Source organism: Miniopterus schreibersii (assembly GCF_964146895.1).
Source record: "Miniopterus schreibersii genome assembly, chromosome: 17".
NCBI classification, from domain to species: Eukaryota; Metazoa; Chordata; class Mammalia; order Chiroptera; family Miniopteridae; genus Miniopterus; species Miniopterus schreibersii.
The window spans coordinates 7,650,437-7,668,288 of NC_138117.1; the positions used below are offsets into that span (position 1 = coordinate 7,650,437).

Here is a 17,852-nt window from a genome sequence, read left to right on the forward strand (position 1 = left end):
GGGTCAGCCGCACGTCGCGCGGGCGAAGAGCACGCAGGCGGTGGGGCGCCGCCTCCGCCGAGTCCCCGCCCTGCCCCGCCCCGCCCACAGCTGGGGCACCCGGACGCGGACTGGAGCGCACAGGACCGCTCCGGGCCGACCCGTGTCGGCGACTACGGCGCGCCGCTGGGCGCGCTCAGCCCCGGCGGCCGGCTTCCGGGCCGTGGAAGTCACATGACAGGAAGTAGTCTGGAAGAAGCGGAAGTGGCATGTGCCAGGGGAGGGGGCGGTAACTGGAACCCGGAGGCCGAGGCTCGTGGAGTCGGTGAGACGCCGGCCGCCGCGATGAAGGTGAAGATGCTGAGCCGGAACCCGGACCACTATGTCCGCGAGACCAAGTTGGACTTGCAGAGAGGTGAGGCCAGTGCGCGGGAGCCCGGCAGCCTTGGGCCCGGCCCGGGCTGCCCCCGAGGAAAGCTGGCGGGAGGCTGGCTGTAGGCTCGTTGCCCTACTCTTTCGCCAACGCTGACTTTTTCCAGTTCAGGGCGTGACGGGACTGGGTAGCAGATAACCTCTCTTGAAGTCCTTTTTGAAAGCCCTTTGTCTGGTGGGTAGTGGGGAAGTTAGCTATATGGAGGATGCTTTGGCCCCCCCCCCCCCCCCAGCTGCTGCTCTGAGATTGTTCTCAGGTTCCTGTTGTTGACAAGGGCAACTTGAATGACCCAAACTCGTGGGTTGAAGGATTTAGCAATTAAACTGGCTTTTTCATATCTTAGTGCTGCTCTAACTTCTGGCCGCTTTACTACTTAAAATTACGTAACGTCTCCCCCTAGGAAGAGACTAAGGTGAAACAAAGCCATGGGTTTTCTCTACGAACAACTCTTGGAATTGGATATGGTTAAAATGAAATTAATGAGTTTTATTTATCCGTATCTGTTCCCCTGTTAACACGCTGACCGCTTATGAAGTGCATACTTGCTCATGACATCCGAAGGACAGGGGACCAACCATTGTTAACAGACTGTTACAAGTGAAGAGAATTCACAAGGTCAGAGGCCTTAAGGCAGAAACGAACGTGGGGGTCATGTCGTCGGAGTTTGACTAAGGGATCAGTGACAGAAGATGAGACTGGAGCAATAGTTCATTATTTTGAGTGAGTAGTAGAGGTTAGCATATGGATGAGCATTGCTCAGAACTAAGTGTCTACTCACAAGATGTTTACAGGTTAAGTAATAATGTTTCTGACATGCATTAGTTATGTCACTTGAATTTGACATCATCTCTGTTTCTTGAACCTGGCCTCTCATCTTCCTCTCTCGTGTTGCCAGTTACTACCTTTCTCAGGAGTAGCTTGTATTTACCTTGCCAGTCCGGGTGCATTTCAGGCATTCTCTTAATGTGGGAATGAGTGAATGACTGGCTTGTCCTAGAATCTCCGTGTTAGGAGATGATTAGTCGTCTGATCTTGTTAAGCGTCGTATTTATATATCTTTCTATTTCTTTATACTTTATGGTGGAAGTGTTAATAGCAAAGTGGAAAAATAGAAATATTGGAGCTCTGTGAAACAAAATGAGGAAGACATTTGTTACCTTCCTTTATTCTTGTTTAGCTGTTATTTTGTGCAGTGTTCATATACGTATCTGAGTATTTTCAGTCATTGACTTGGGGGTGGGCATCAGAGAATCTGTATTTTTAAAACTCTGTTGGTTCTTTTGATACAGTTGGTTAAAATACAGACATGTGAGAAAAAATTACATAAAAATATGCCATGAGAGATCTGGTCAAAAACTCTGTTACTAATGGGGCACACAATCAAAAGAATTTGAAGACTACCACTGTAGGGAGCCTTGAAAGTTTTTGAGCATGGGAGTGACATGTAAAAAGCTGTGTTTTAAAATGATTTATCTGGTGTTAGTGTAAACTGCTACCAAATAGAGTAGTGATGATATCACTATAGTTCAAATATAAAGTAATAAGGACTAAAACTAAGTTACTAGAGGTAGGAAAAGAGATGGAAGGAAGAATAAGAAGTATTTCCGAGAGAGTCTAAGTAGGACTTTACATTTTGGCACTGGGTAATATGGAAGATGGAATACATAAGAATGACTGACCTTTAAGCTTGATTGAATGTTGGATACAGTACTATCGATGTAAGAAACTTCCAAAACTGTAGAGAATTTTTATAAGAATTTATTTGAGCCAAACTGACGATGATTGCCGGGAAGCAAGATTTCAAATACTCTGGAGAATTACAGTTTTGCAGTTTCTTTTATACATTTAAAAAAGATTTTGTGCTCTCTTGGGGGTGGTTATGCTTATTTAAAAGGTGTGTTAACCTAGATGCACAGAAACAATGGACAGGGCTTGCTTAAGGCAAAGATGAACGTTTTACTGAAGAAGTTATATGCCTGGGGTGTGACTCCATGACCTGCCCATTTGGGAATTTATGATCAGATCACCTTGTGAGGTTACTTTCTGTAGAACCCCCCTTTTTATCCACAGTACCGTTATTAGGAGGGAGTCAGAAAGAAGAGACATCAGCTTCGGTTGTTGTGTGGCTCAGTTGGTTGGAGCGTCATCCTGCAGACCAAAAGGTGGCAGGTTCCATTCCCAGTCAGGGCACATTCCCAGGTTGTGGGCCTGATCCCTGGTTAGGGTGCATGCGGGAGGCAACAGATCAGTGTTTCTCTCTCACATTTCTCTCTCTCTCTGGTCCCCCTCAGTCCCGAAGATACGTTTACATTTAGACATTGAGAGTTTTGTAGACATGTGGGCTTAGAATGATTTCCTAAGCAGTTATTAACTGAGACAGCCTGTTTGGCAGCATAGCATAATAGTTAAGAACATTGATTCTGGAGCCAGACTTCCTTGGTTTGAATCTTCACTCCATCATTTCATAGAAAAGTTACCACTCTGTGCCTCAATTTTCCCATCTATAAGATGGAAAACAATTTTAGAACCTAACCCATAGGGTGCTGTGGAGAGTAAATGAGTTAATATAAGGTATTTGCAATAGTGCCTGGCACATGGTAAACTCTTTTTAAGTAGGTAAACAAATATGAAAAGTGCTCAATAAATAGCCGTAATCATAATCACAACAGTGCATGCCTGTCACTATAGTGATTAGCACCGGAGATTAACAGTGTTTCCTGCCGCATAGGTTGTTTAGCGCTCAGTCAGGCAAACGTTTGTCATGTACTTGTTTTGTGCCAGGCACTGTGCTAGGCATGAGGGGTACAAGTGAGGAATGTAGTGGAAGCCCTGCCAGTGAAAGCTCACAACCGGTTGAAGGGTATAGTAGGACATATAAAAGGAAAAGCTGTGTTATATATGGGGTCTAATTATTTTGCAAAATATATGCATTCCATGATTTTTGGGCCATTTTGGAAAGGTTTCTGGACAAAAGGTCTGCTCTTTTGTATTCTTCACAGTGCTAGGCATAGAACAGGATCCCTGCTGAATAACAAATTGAATGATTAGCTGATGAAGACCACAGGAAATATTAAATGTGAATTGTTTTATTAAGAGGAGTCATTCTTATTTCAGTTCCAAGAAACTATGATCCTACCTTACATCCTTTTGAGGTCCCACGAGAATATGTAAGAGCTTTAAATGCTACCAAACTGGAACGGGTATTTGCAAAGCCATTCCTTGCTTCTCTGGATGGTCACCGAGATGGAGTCAATTGCTTGGCAAAGCATCCAAAGAGCCTGGCTACTGTCCTTTCTGGGGCATGTGATGGAGAGGCAAGTGTCACTCTAAACATTGGTATTTTAAACTAAAAACAATTATATTACTAATGTTCTTCCTTTAGCTTTGAGTTACTCTGGGTTTAATTGCTTTGATTTCATTTTTATATGTTCTGTTTTCTTTTAATTCTCAAAACTGAATTAGTAATTTCTGTAGTTTCTTATCTAAACCCAAGAAATTAAAAATGTAGTGGCTTAAGGCTTAACTTGATAGTAAGTAATAAAACATGTTTATAATAAAGATATTTCAGTGTGAGTCTTATTAATAACAGGATGTTATTAATGATTCAACACTTAATTATTTCCCACTCCGGCAAAGAAAGCAAGCTTTGAAACACTTTAAACTAGAATCAGCAGAGTATTTAACAGATTGAATGTTCTGCTTGTTGGTATACTTAGCCTTAATTATTGCATTATTTTAATCCAGAGGATTTTGTTTTTAGCTGCCTGGTAGAATAATTCATAGCTTTTTCAGTGTTGAATTTATTTTTCTTGGAATGTAGTACTCCTGTGCCTGAACATTTTATATTTGCAGTTTACTAAAATTTCCTGGTATACTTTATCATAGGTCAGAATTTGGAACTTGACCAAACGAAACTGTATCCGTACAATACAAGCACATGAAGGTTTTGTACGAGGAATATGTACTCGTTTTTGTGGGAGTTCTTTTTTTACTGTAAGTATAATACAATTAAGTTATTAACTCTTTTCAACATGTATAAGACTGAGCTAATTGAATATTTTCTGTGTTCATGTATTTCTTCCAAGACTCTTTTGGAGTTTCACAATGCAAAATAACTTACTAAAACCTTGAAAAGTACTGGTTTTCTTTATGTAATCCAGCCTTCCCAATGCTTTTTGATTTTTTAAAATAATTTCTTAATGTAATAGTGAATTAATATCCTATAGAACACTGAGAAGTGGGATTAATGCAAGGTTAGGCTAGAAAGGTAGTTCAGTTTATTCTGGAGGATTTCCAGTGCTAGGGATGAGTAAGTTGTATTGTGTCAGATAGTTGGAAATCACTGAAGAAGTAAATCACTGCTTGTAGGGGGAGGTAAGATACACAGAACAGAAAGTTTACCATTGTAACCATTTTTAAGTGTACGTTTCTCTCTAATTTGAAATGCCATCCTGTTGCAATGTGCATTTTTTTGCCATTATATGTGACCTAACTTTGTTCCTACTCATTTTATTTTGCTCTACTCATGCTATTTTATTTTTAGCTTTATGTGCTATATGTGTTACAAATCTTTACTATAACAAGGTGAGAAATAAATGCATCAATAATTACGATACTGGCCGAATATTGTATGTGTTCTTTTTAAAACTGGAGTGTTTATAGTTTGATGTATATGTTGGCAGGTTGAAAAGTTGTAACTGTTGTTCATTATCATCCCATAATAAATATTTTTAGGTCGGTGATGACAAAACTGTGAAGCAGTGGAAAATGGATGGACCAGGCTTTGGAGAAGAGGAAGAACCATTGCATACAATATTAGGAAAGGTACAAAAATAAGTTGACCCATACTTTGTCCATTAAAATTCTTCTTTCTTTTTCAAATTATTTCATAATTTTAATTTCCAAAAAAGGTGTAAATAAGAAAGCAAAGACTTTAGGCTGTAATAAGTGACCTATTTTAAGCAATGTTTAATGCAGCAGTGTTCCTTTGCAGCTAACGAATTTGAACAGTTCTTCAAATTCAACAAAAGTGTTTGTTGTTGTCGGTTTAATTTCTGTTGTTAGCTGGAGGATGCAATGGAACATTTTCTCTAGCAAGGCCCTGGGGGGACATCTATAAGGCAAAAAGATCAGAGGAAATAAGGCTCCAAGCTTCTGTCAGATTTACCATAGATCTTACACAACGCTCAGAATGTCTTAGTTGAAAGACTCCTTTAGGAAATGAAGAAATGTAATAATATGATGATGCTTTTTATATAAATCTCATTTACATTTTCTATGACATTCTGCAAATCAGATGATATAGTTTAGTTATATAACTTAAGTATAATTCAGAATGTTTGGCTACCCATATTTGATAATGCTTACATTGTGTAGTAAGCAAAATTCTAAAATTAGGTTTAATCTTTAAATGTATGCATTTTTAAACTCACTTTGTCGTTTCACTGTTATAGTTAGTATATATTTAGGTTCTGCTTTTCAGGTTTCAAGAAGTTCTAAATGTTCTTAAAGGGACATGGAGGTGGGGTATGAGTATGAGATGGAAATAACTTGCAGGTGGTAAAAAAAAAAATAGTAACTCCTGAAACAAAGTTGGTTTCATGGTTGTAAAATGCTTTTTCTCTAGAAATTCCAAAAGATTTTTGAAATATTTAGTCTTACCCCTACCTCTGTGGTAGGACAATTAATTCTAATTGTGGAAAAGTTTGTAGGCCTTGCTTTCATGAACAGGAAATAATTAGAAACCTGCAGATGCTGCTAACAGTTCTTAAAAGCATAAAGTATTGGCCAAATATTTTCCTCTAATTTGCTTTTCAAGCAATTTTTACCTTATAGTACAAAGGTATACTTTAATCTGGACCTGAATAGATTAATCACATATTTAAGTGGATAATCAAATTTATGAGATTTTATTGCTTTTAACAATATTAGCACTGATTTTATTTTTCTGTCTAAATTTTAATCCAGTTGTTGGTATCTATTTTTCTGTCCTGGGAGTCATTACTTTACGTGGTAAATGTGGAATGAAGTTTTTTAGAAATTACCTTTGTATTTCATTAGATCCTTCAATAGCCAATGATGATTTTAAAACTGCTTCAGTGATCTGTTTTCAAACTTAACTAAATGCATCCCATGTTAACATTTTCTTTATTCCCAGAATGTGTGCTGAGACACGTTGTTCCTTATGGTACTATTCTCTCCTTTAAGTAAGGGCTTTAGAGAAGTTTCTTTGTGAACAGGGATTTTCTCCAAAAAAATGAGAGGATAGATAAATATATTAAAATATTCTGTAGACAAGACCCATCTGTAACAATCTCTTTGCTTTTAAAGACAGTGTATACAGGAATTGATCATCACTGGAAAGAAGCTATTTTTGCCACATGTGGACAGCAAGTAGACATTTGGGATGAACAGAAAACCAGTCCTATATGTTCAATGACCTGGGGATTTGACAGTATAAGTAGTGTTAAATTTAACCCAATTGAGGTAATGTGGTGTGTTTTTTTTGAGATATTTTTTGTTTATTGTTTTCTTATTATTTAATAATTTCATCTCTGTGTAGGAAACTTTTAAATGTGATATAATACTTCTCTGAGTTTTTATTGTGTTTCTGGCATTTGGTCAATTTTCCAAATTATATCTGAGTTCTGACATCTTTGGTCAGATCTCAGCATACTTGCCCGAGTTTAGTCCCAGGTACTGGTATTAAGCAGTGTCAGAGGAGCGTGTGTGCATGTGCTCATTGGGGTAGAGTTCAAGCAGATGCTGTACTGTGACACTTAAGTTTTACTGGTATTTTCAGCACTCATCTACTGCAGGTTATGTCATTTTACCTTCAGGAAAATGTTAAATTTTAACTCTCTTGGACGTCAGAAGGAAGAGAATTGAGCATTGTTTTCTTTATTTGTAATTGATAAGGGCACAAGTGCTTGATTATAGCACGTAAGATATTTTCTTGCATGATAATTAGTTAGTTATATTTTTCTTTTGTAAGAAGTATGAGTTGTGATTCCTCATTCCTTCCAGGTCTAAGGAAAGAGTTGGAGATTGGCTATTACTTACTGTCAGGTCCGAATTTGGGAAGGGAGGCTGCCCTGAAGGCTAGGCTAGCCCTTGGCCTCCAGATCTTTCCCTGAGCCTTCTCTGGATGTATAATAATAGGTGAACTCATTGCCCAGGAGACTCAGTAAAATGCTTTTTCCTATAGAAAGGAAAGGAAATTGCTGCATGTGTAAGCTGATTTTAGAAGTTATCAGGATATTATTATGTTAGATAGTATAAGAGAAAACCCTGAGATGCAAGTTTTATACTCTGAGAGACCCACAGCTGGCAAAAGGAGGGTAGAAAGGCCAAGTCAAAATAGCAAGGTATAAAAATTGTTTGTGTGATGTTTTGGAACATGAGGTGCTGCTGTATGATGTGAGCCTGGCTTTGAGGTGCTGCTGAGAAGTCAGTCAGAGGCCCCTCTTCCTGCCCCAGCACATACCCACTGCCAACGTTCCTTGCACATGCCTTTGACCTTATACAATCCAGACTTTTTATCTATATTTGTTTCTTTATTTTTAAAATAAGGTTAATTATATATCTTTAGTGTACTTCACAGGTTTGTTGTCAGTTTAAAATGTGATAATGTGTGTGAATATTTTTAAAAGGTACTATCCAAATTTAAGATGGTGACGTTCTTACTATTTAAAAAAAGATCAGACAGTGATTCTCTGTGGGAAGATCTTTTGCTTCTCTGTTTTGGTGAACACCTGTGTCGGAAGAACTGATGGGCAATTCTAAAGTTATAATTATTAGTGATGACCTACAACCATGACCATGACCATGTTTTTCACACTTGCGTGTGTAACAACTCTATTTGTTCAGCTGTGTGTGCGGCTTCTTTTTAAACCTTATGGACTTAGTGGTAAAAACAAATGGTGTGCATGTCTCTTTTCCTGTATTAAACTTAATGGAAAGGGCATGTCGCTGTGAACAAATGGAGTGTATTTGTCTCCTCTAGTTATTAATAATACATTCTCAGTTAAAATATTGAAGCCTAGAATTGTAATAAAGCTAAAAGTTTATATTAAGCATTGACACATTTTACAGCGTGAAAGTCAGTTTTCAGTCCAGGTAGAATATCTGCTCTGCTCAGATCAAAGTCTTCATATTTAGAAATGGAGCCTGGTCAGACCTTAAGATGACATAAGGAGACACGAAGAAAGGTTGAGAGGAGTCACTAACTAGGAGAAAGTCTCAGAGAGAAAGTGATTTAAAAAGAGTGTTTTGGAGGTCATGATGATACTTTATTTGAACTTTGCACACACATGTAGTAGGAGCTGGCCCTACAGATATTTAGTAAATAAGTCTTGTTCCTCTTACACTCGCTGTATGAAGCAATTAGTAGGCAGAAGCCAAGAGTGATTAGCGTCAGGAACCCTGAGAGAGGAGGAGTGTGCTACAAAGGGTGGGGCTCGGGGCTCCAGTGCTAGCTAGAGGGCTTATTTTCACCAAATGCCAAGGGTTATGTAAGTACCTCGCAAGTTTATAACTGATTTACAATTAAATATTTGAAACATCATGAAACAATTAAACAAAGGATAGACCTAATTTATACAGAGAGCTAATATATCGAGGACATGTTTAAATACTAATAAGATAACTTACATAATTAGAATATATTGCCATGCAGATATTAACTTCTAAATGACACTACCTAATGCTACCTGGTTGTAGTAAAATCGACATATTCTCACAGTGCATTGTATATTGTACAACTCTCTGGAAAATGATTAGCCTTAAATGTCAAAAGCCTTAAATTTTTTAATGTTTTTTTATTCAGTAATGCCACTACTGAAATTTTATCCTTAGGAAAAAAAGAGCTAAGTGTATGAAAGTGTTTACTTAAGTGTTACTTATAATACTGAAAAACAGAAAATAGGTCTAAGTTGAAGCATGAATTAGTAGAATATGTTCTGTTGCAAAATGGAATACAAAGTTACTTGTACACCATGGTTGCTGGCATCTAAAACATGTCCATGGGGGTTTAACAATGAAAATATTTAGGCTGCTAAGGTTAAGAGTGATTCATCGTATCCTCTTAAAATGGACTCTGATGTTCTAACTTTGTATCCTAAACATAAACATCAAGGGTAATTAAATGATTTGTTCACTGAATGGACAGGGTTTGCTGCCAAGCCTGGCTTTTAACTGGTGATTGTTATACTTATTTTTAGACATTTCTCTTGGGAAGCTGTGCTTCTGACAGGAATATAGTACTGTATGATATGAGGCAAGCTACTCCTCTGAAAAAGGTGAGTTACAGTTTGTCTTCTGCTTTATACGATTGTTCACGCATTCCACTGTAAATTGAGCGACAAAATAAACAGCAACTGTTTCTTCCGTATTAAAAAATATTTTTCATAGAGATGCTATTAGAACCCAAAGTGATCATGGTGGCGTTCTCTCGGCTCCCTGGTACTTTTAGAGACCCTTATTTCCATTAGGTACTATATCCTAGGCTTCATTGTTTCTTCCATAATGCCAGTAAATTTGGGGCATCTAGTCAGTACTTTTTAAATGGAAAGGCCTTTAATTAAAAGTATTGCATCTCTTTACTTCAGGCCCCATGATTATCACATGACACCATAGTATTCCAGAAAGTTTTATAACTAATTTACATAACCAGCTTTATTTGTTTAGTTACGTGCTGATAGGTACTAGTTTCGCATTTTGTTTGGACAAACACTATTCTGTGCAAGGTGACAGATTTCCCAACAGTGCTAAGCAGTCATTCCACGAGTTAGATCCAAAGCTCACAGAACCGTAGGCTAACTCTAACCGAAGAGAAATACTGTCCGTAAAAAGAAGAGTGCTAATGTAGGAATTGTGAGCATCCAGTTCCACCACCAGTTCATTGATGAACCATGAGTTCATTATCATGATCCACATGCAAAAGAAGTGCTTTTAATATTTTTGTTGTTCCTAAATCATTTTTATAACATGTAATAAATTTAGAAATACTAGAAGTAGAGTATATTCTTTGCAATCTGACCTTGATAAATATGGTAACCTTTCCAAAGTACCACTTTAATCATTTCACTCATTCATGTCATATAGAGGGAAGATCCTACATGAACTTGGGTTTTAGACTTTAAGCAGGTAACTTGATCTGTGTCTTTCCTGTAAAAGGGTGATATTAATAACCTTGCAGTACATCGGTGAGAATAAAACATGATATTTTACGCAGTTAGCAGAATGCTAACATGAAGTAGTAGTTTAGTAAGTAGTAGTTTCTGCCCCCTCTGCCCCTGCGTTCTCAATTTTTGAATGGTGTTCCTTTACTTTTAGGTTGAAGAAAAGAGCCTAGCCTGATTTTCAAGGCTCTCCAAAATCTGGTCCCAATATGAATTCCATTTATTTGTTTCAGTCAGTAAGGCAACATATAAATAGGGTTTGTCCCATGCAGGTCGCCTTGATGAATGAGGAGATGCTATTTTCTTTTGTCTCTCTGTTTTTTCTACTGGACCATCAGTATTTCTTTCATCTTTTCTCTCCTACATTTATAGTCCTCAGTCGGATTGCCCTCCCCTACCAAGTATATTTTTGGAAGTGTGGGAGGGGCATTTGAGGGACTGCTACTGGCATTTAGTGGGCAGGTGCCTGAGAGGCTAAGCCTCTACAGTGGACAGTCACACACAGCAAAAGATTTTCCTACCCAGAATGTTCCTGTTGAGAAGCTCTGTAATGTACTGGTTCTTCGCAGGTCAGCTTCAATCATGTCTCATTTTCCTGATTAAACTGTAGGTTATTTGAGGCCAGAGGACCATTTATTACACGTTTGTATATTTTCAGTATTTACTGCACTGCCTGTGTATTCAGGAAACAGTTATTGATTTCTTTTCCTGTTGTATTGAGCCAGCCACTGAACACATAATAGGTATTTACTAAGTATTTGCTTAAGTCAATGAAAAAAAGAAAGCAGATGAAATGGGAAGTGTATTCATTTTAGAGGGAATTGATTTCATAGTAATAGGTTAGTGTATGCTTCCTTTCTCAGGTCATCTTAGATATGAGAACAAATACAATTTGTTGGAACCCTATGGAAGCTTTCATTTTCACTGCAGCAAATGAAGATTACAAGTAAGTTTTCCTTTTTTAAAACTTATTTAGCTAGTGGTGTTACTTTCACCAGTGTCTCTTAGTACTGCATATTTGTTTTATAGAAATTTGTATGACATAATTAAAAATCCTTTTACAGCTTATATACTTTTGATATGCGTGCCCTGGACACTCCTGTAATGGTGCACATGGATCACGTATCTGCGGTGCTTGATGTGGATTACTCTCCCACTGGGAAAGAGTTTGTGTCTGCTAGTTTTGATAAATCTATTCGAATCTTTCCTGTGGACAAAAGTAGAAGCAGGTATGTCACTACCAATAAACCACTTATTTTTATTTGAATTTTCCATGTCTGGGTCATCATTTATCTTTGTTGGAAGGTTGGTTGTGTGTATATGATGGGGCTTACACCCTGGTTTTGTGACTTGGAGTTAACTTTCATTGTATCATCCATCTATGGGTGAAACTGCTGTGTAGTTTCTTTCATTAAACGGGGTATTGTCTTTATATAATTTGTTGATGTGAAATTTTAGTGTTTGCCTCAGGGCAAAGCCTTTTATTTTAGAATTATTTTAAAGTTTTATAGTAAACTTTTAAAAATAAATACTTTATTTTTTTAAGAGCAGTTTTAGGTTTATAACAAAATTGAGAGTAAGGTACAGAGATTTCCCGTACACCGCCTACCCGTACATGCACGGCCTCCCCCACTGTCGCCATCACTCACCAGAGTGGTGCATTTGTTACCACGCGTGAACCTACATTGGCACGTCATAGTCACCCGAAATCTGTAGTTTACCTTAGGGTTTGCTCTTGGTGTTGTACCTTCTGTCAGTTTGAACAAATGTATAAAATGACATATTCCATTGTTATACCAAAATATTAAACTTTCAGAAATTTTTAATTTGATAATCAAGAACTTATGTAAGTTTTTCCCTAATAACAGTTTAAGAGTAATCAATAATCCTTACATTTTGTTATTTTTTTATTTATTCAAATTCAGCTTTTATACACTGAGGTAAAAATACAAAAGAGCAAAATATCAGTCTCCCTCTATTCCGTACTTTGTAGGTGTGGCCCTGGAATTATCAAGAGGTGGGCGATGCACATTCTCAAGTAAATCAGTTCCATTCACATGGAGCAATTAATTTCTGTCATATGTACAAACATAAACATATCTAGAAATTAAGAACTCTGCCTAGTTTACCAGTAAGGAGGATTCTAAGTTCGTTAAGTGACTAACCATTGGATTTGACCGGTCTAATACATGAACAGGTTATTTTTTAATGATCACCAAAGCCTGATTGAATTTCCTAAAATTTAAATTCATTATGTGGCTGTGGGAGAAAAGAGGCCTCTTACATATGTATGGATTAGCCCTGGCCGGTGTAGCGCAGTGGGCTGAGCATCGTCCCAATTATCAGTAGGTCCCTGGCTCGATTCCAGTCAGGGCACATGCCCGGGTTGCCAGCTGGATCCCCAGTAGGGGGCGTGCAGGAGGCAGCCCATTGATATTTTTCTCTCCCTTTCTCTAAAATCAATAAAAGCATATTTTTTTAAAATGTAGAGAGGATAAGAATTGTTTCTTGTAAAAGCAGAGCATGGCGAGAAGAAAAAGTCTATCTCATCTATTTTTCATTTTATAGGATATTCTTTCTAACCATTTCCTGACTTTTAGAAGTAAATTTATTATGGTTTATGTACATGTTCATTTAAGAGCTCAAAACATATCTGTTAGGAACAGTGTAAAAGACTCATTTTGTGAGTGTACTTCAGAGATACTTCTACAGAGTGAACTCTGGTTGTCTTGGTCTCCATGTGTAGGTTTTCTCCTACTGTGCAGCTTGCTGAGCTTCCTTCCTTCCTCTTAAATAGTCTGCATTTTGAATCATTTTAAATCCAGATAGGAACATGTATTTTTCCAGAAGTCTCATATTTTTATTTTTTCTGACTTTGTCTTTTACTTGCTTTTTAATGCTCTTCACACTTCCCAATACAGTATCTTCTGTGAATTCACTTAGCATGTTTCACAGCCTTTCCAAATAGGTATGATATTTGACATCTCCATTTATTGAGTGATTCTTACCTCAACTCGTCAGACACTTCTATAGCCCTCCCTTTTCACCATGTTAAATCAACTCTCACCTCAATTAATTAAGCTTTTTAAACAGTTGGACCAAAACAAAAATCAGATATTAGGATCAACATATCAGGATGTGCTCTTCGAACGCCATCACATTTATTTTGTTTTCCTGTAAAATGTAAAAAGAAAAGTATGATGATTGGCCAGAATTGATTTGGAGGGTAGGTGGAGGCATTTTAAAAACAATCAATTTTTTGTTACAAAATTCTTCAGCTTCAACATATTTTATTTGTGTTATACGCCTTCATTCTTCCTCCCCTCCCCTCCCCTCCCCTCCCCTCCCCTCCCCTCCCCTCCCCTCCCCTCCCCTCCCCTCCCCTCCCCTCCCCTCCCCTCCCCTCCCCTCCCCTCCCCTCCCCTCCCCTCCCCTCCCCTCCCCTCCCCTCCCCTTTCCTTCTTTCTTTTGTTAACCCTCACCCTAGGATATTTTTTCTATTGCTTTTCAGAGAGAGTGGAAGGGAGGGAGGAGGAGAGAGACAAACATCGATGTGAGAGAGACACATTGATTGGTTGCCTCCTGCGGGCGCCCCAACCAGGGCCAGGGAACAAACCTGCAACCCAGGTCTGTGCCCTTGCTGGGAATTGAACCCTCGATGCTCAGTCTGCGGGCGGATGCTCTAACTACTGAGCCAAACCAGCCGGAGCTGCCTTCAGTTATTTTGTGAACTTCTCTGGGCATCTAGTTTTGGTTGGTTTGTTTATATTTTTCTTATTGCACTGTAACTTCTCTGAGGACAGGAATAATTTTTAATTCCTTAGCACTTAGCATAGACTCTTGTCAATTTGGTTCAATAAAAATACATTAAAATGAATTTGAGTTTCTCTTACACTCTCTTAGGGCTCAAAATGGTATTCTGAGACTTGCTAAGCAGTGGTTCAGGAAAACCTTTACCAGAATCCTAGGAGTTTTAACTTCATTGCTCTCCTATAGGGAAGTATATCACACAAAGAGAATGCAGCATGTTATCTGTGTCAAATGGACTTCTGACAGCAAGTATATTATGTGTGGATCTGATGAAATGAACATTCGTCTATGGAAAGCTAATGCTTCTGAAAAATTGGGTGTGGTAAGAGACCTCATTTTCTTTTATTGTCAAGTAAAACTAGTTTCTAATTTTATTGGATACCATTATATTGTAAAGAGAATTTATTTGAAATGTTTTAGGTATTTTGATCAAATTGGCATAGTTATAATAAAAAGAAACGTTAGCACCAAAGCAGACAAGGTTGTATTGAGATTTACTTTTTTTCATGGCAGAGGCATCGTCAGATGTTTGATAATATTTGAGACTTCTTGATTCTTTGTGTTTCCCTTGAGGTAGGGAGAGAAAATGTAGGGACTAGAAGCTCAGAACTTACAACACCTGTTTCTCCTGGTAGTTATCTGGCAGGTTAAAGTCCGCAGGTCTTAATATTAAAGACACAGTGAACACTTAACTTTAAAAAAATACAGAAAGCTTCAGACTTTAAAAAAGATTCAGTGAAAATATAACAAATATTATCATTGGCTAGCTACCTTTGGGTTGTGCACTTGCGGCTATTTTTGCTCTTGATGTTTTTCTAAATGTCTCATGTTTTATCTAACACACATACAGAGTGTTTATGTCAGAAACATACTAAGTTTAAGAAGGAAGGGTTAGGGAGAGTTATTTCTGCCTCGCCCTGGTAGGAGAATCACAAGATGATAAGCAGTAATTAGAGAGAATTCTTTTTTAGGTGTAATGATTGCTAAGTAGTACACTCTACCGAGGTGCAGTTCATCGTTAAATGTTCCTTTAAAGCTTACCATCCTTAACACTGTTAAACAAGTGCTAGTTAGTACAGAATCGAACACTTTTTTGTCTCAGTAGTAATTTGTACAGAAAGAAAACCCCTGAGTGATTAATTTAGGCGGTTCTGTTAGTTATGCCTCGGGAAGGCGCAGCTCAGTGGTCTGCATAACCCCTCGCCCACAAGCACTGCTGCTTTCCACTGGTGGCATTTTTACATTGCGGGCGTGCTGCCTGAAGGAGAGCCGGTGCTCGCAGAGCTGGTCCTGCTAACAGCCTCGCAAAGGGTAGGATTACATTGGCAGTTTGGGTTGCATGTCATAAGAGTGTAGTTTTGGGACATTTTGGGTTTCCCTAGCTTTGTTATACTGAAGCAAAACAAAGAACACACCATTTATTTAAATATCAAAATGCATTTTTTCCCAGCTTACGTCACGAGAAAAGGCAGCCAAAGATTATAACCAGAAGTTGAAGGAGAAATTTCAGCATCATCCTCACATAAAACGCATCGCTCGCCACCGACATCTGCCAAAACCAATCTACAGCCAGATCCAAGAGCAGCGCGTCATGAGAGAGGCTCGGCGGCGGAAGTACGTTTTGGGGCATTTGACTCTAACTCAGTACCTTTTTCTAACTCACCCCCCGTGTCACCAAAAACCAGCCTTTCAAGGGAATCGTTTACGTGCTATTATACATTTGAGATATTTTGATGTGTTTTTTCCCCTTATAAAAGGGAGAGCAACAATCATATAAGATTGTGAGAATTTCTAATACCTATTTTTGAGAATATGTTTAAAGGGCAGGCAGTGAAAATGACTTTTATCAAAGTACGAAAATGCTGCTTCCTATACTAGAAGACTATTGTAAATAGAAAATGTTTTTAAAAAATGATGTAGCTAGAATTAAGAGGTGTTGTATATTTTCCAAGATATAGAATGCAGAGAACTCCTAGTGCACATTGCGTAAATAAAAATTTTTCTAATGTGCTTCATCATGACATCTGGAATCTAACATTTTGACTCTAAAGCCGAACTCATCACCACTGTTTCCTCTGTGGGATTCTTCTCTTTGCAGTTCTTGAATTCTTGCAAGGTATTAATAGGAATTCTGAAATGGAGCTCTTGTTTTAAAATTAAACTATACAAATGATTATTTTTGGGCAGATGTTGGGCTTGAGTCCCTTTTAAGTATTTTAACAACTGTGGCACATTTTTAAACTTATGAAGGACACTGCTTTATAATAAGAGAAGTAGCAAGTAATTAGGTTAACAGGTTTATTTTAGGTACTTTTTACCTAATGTCATTGTGAAGACTTTTCTTTTCCAATAAGTGGTTTTCCAGTGAAAGAAAATGGTTTGTGATTTTTCTGAGAAAGTTTTCTTTGGTCAAGATGGTTTCTCGTAAACTTGCTTACATTTTATGTATTTTGTCTTATTTCCAGGGAAGTGAATCGTCTCAAACATAGCAAGCCTGGGTCTGTGCCGATCGTGTCAGAGAAGAAGAAACACATAGTGGCAGTTGTGAAATAATATTTGGTGTTCCTACCAATACTGACTTACAACATTTGTTACATTTTGATTCACAAACTCTACAAATAAAAATACAATTAATCTTGAACATCATGGGTTTGAACTGGCCGGATCCACTTATATGTGGATTTTTTTTTTTAGTAAATATACAGTTGTTTTCCTTTGCAGTCCCAGGTTGTGCATCCATGGATTCAACCAGCCTTGGATCAAAACATTATTTTCTATTTGAGGTTGGGAATCCACGAGTGCGGAGGGCCGACCGAAGTTATATGAGGATTTTTGACTGCTCATGGGGTCAGCACCCCAACCCCTGCGTTTGTTTAAGGGTCAGCTGCACTGGCTCTAGTGAAACAGACAGTTTATTTATATGTGTAGAGCTTTACCATTGCTCATTTTAGCTACCCTGCAAAATTGCCTTTCAAAGGTGGCCTGGTTGATAAAGCTATGTAACATTTTATCCTTGATCTGCTTTCTTATTTCATTGAAGAATACAGAGTATTTGCAAACTAACTTTTTCTGTTAGAAATTGCAAATATACTTTCACTCTGATCTATTATTGTAGATACTATGCATGTAAATTAACATTTAAGACCAAACATCTCTTGTGTTACCTTTAATACTACTTTGAATAATTATTGCAATGATTCCTCCTAGGATTTTACGTAACATGTTGAAGAATTATATCAGTACATTTTTCAAATGAATTTATTTTCTGTACTTTATATTTGACTTTTTGAGGTTTTTAAGATCAGCCTGCATTTATGTAACTTTCATAAATGATAATTATAATTTATGGTCAAGTCACAATAATAAAACATCCTTTTTTCTCAGAATTGTAACTTTGATCCATTTCTGCTAAATTATTTCTTGTCACAACTTTTTATCCTCAGTCCCTT

At 37.8% G+C, this 17,852-nt stretch overlaps 1 protein-coding gene across 1 annotated transcript; it reads left to right on the top strand.

The window, feature by feature from the left end:
- The first annotated feature begins 70 nt into the window (after positions 1 to 70).
- Positions 71 to 17,044, top strand: DCAF13 (DDB1 and CUL4 associated factor 13). The gene is made up of 11 exons (XM_081116869.1): positions 71 to 394; positions 3,527 to 3,726; positions 4,298 to 4,405; positions 5,147 to 5,236; positions 6,743 to 6,898; positions 9,634 to 9,711; positions 11,457 to 11,539; positions 11,658 to 11,822; positions 14,590 to 14,725; positions 15,854 to 16,017; positions 16,869 to 17,044. Exons 1-11 carry the CDS (start codon positions 214 to 216, stop codon positions 16,954 to 16,956), a joined length of 1,449 nt encoding a protein of 482 aa, XP_080972995.1. The 5' UTR covers positions 71 to 213; the 3' UTR covers positions 16,957 to 17,044.
- The last annotated feature ends 808 nt before the right edge of the window (positions 17,045 to 17,852 follow it).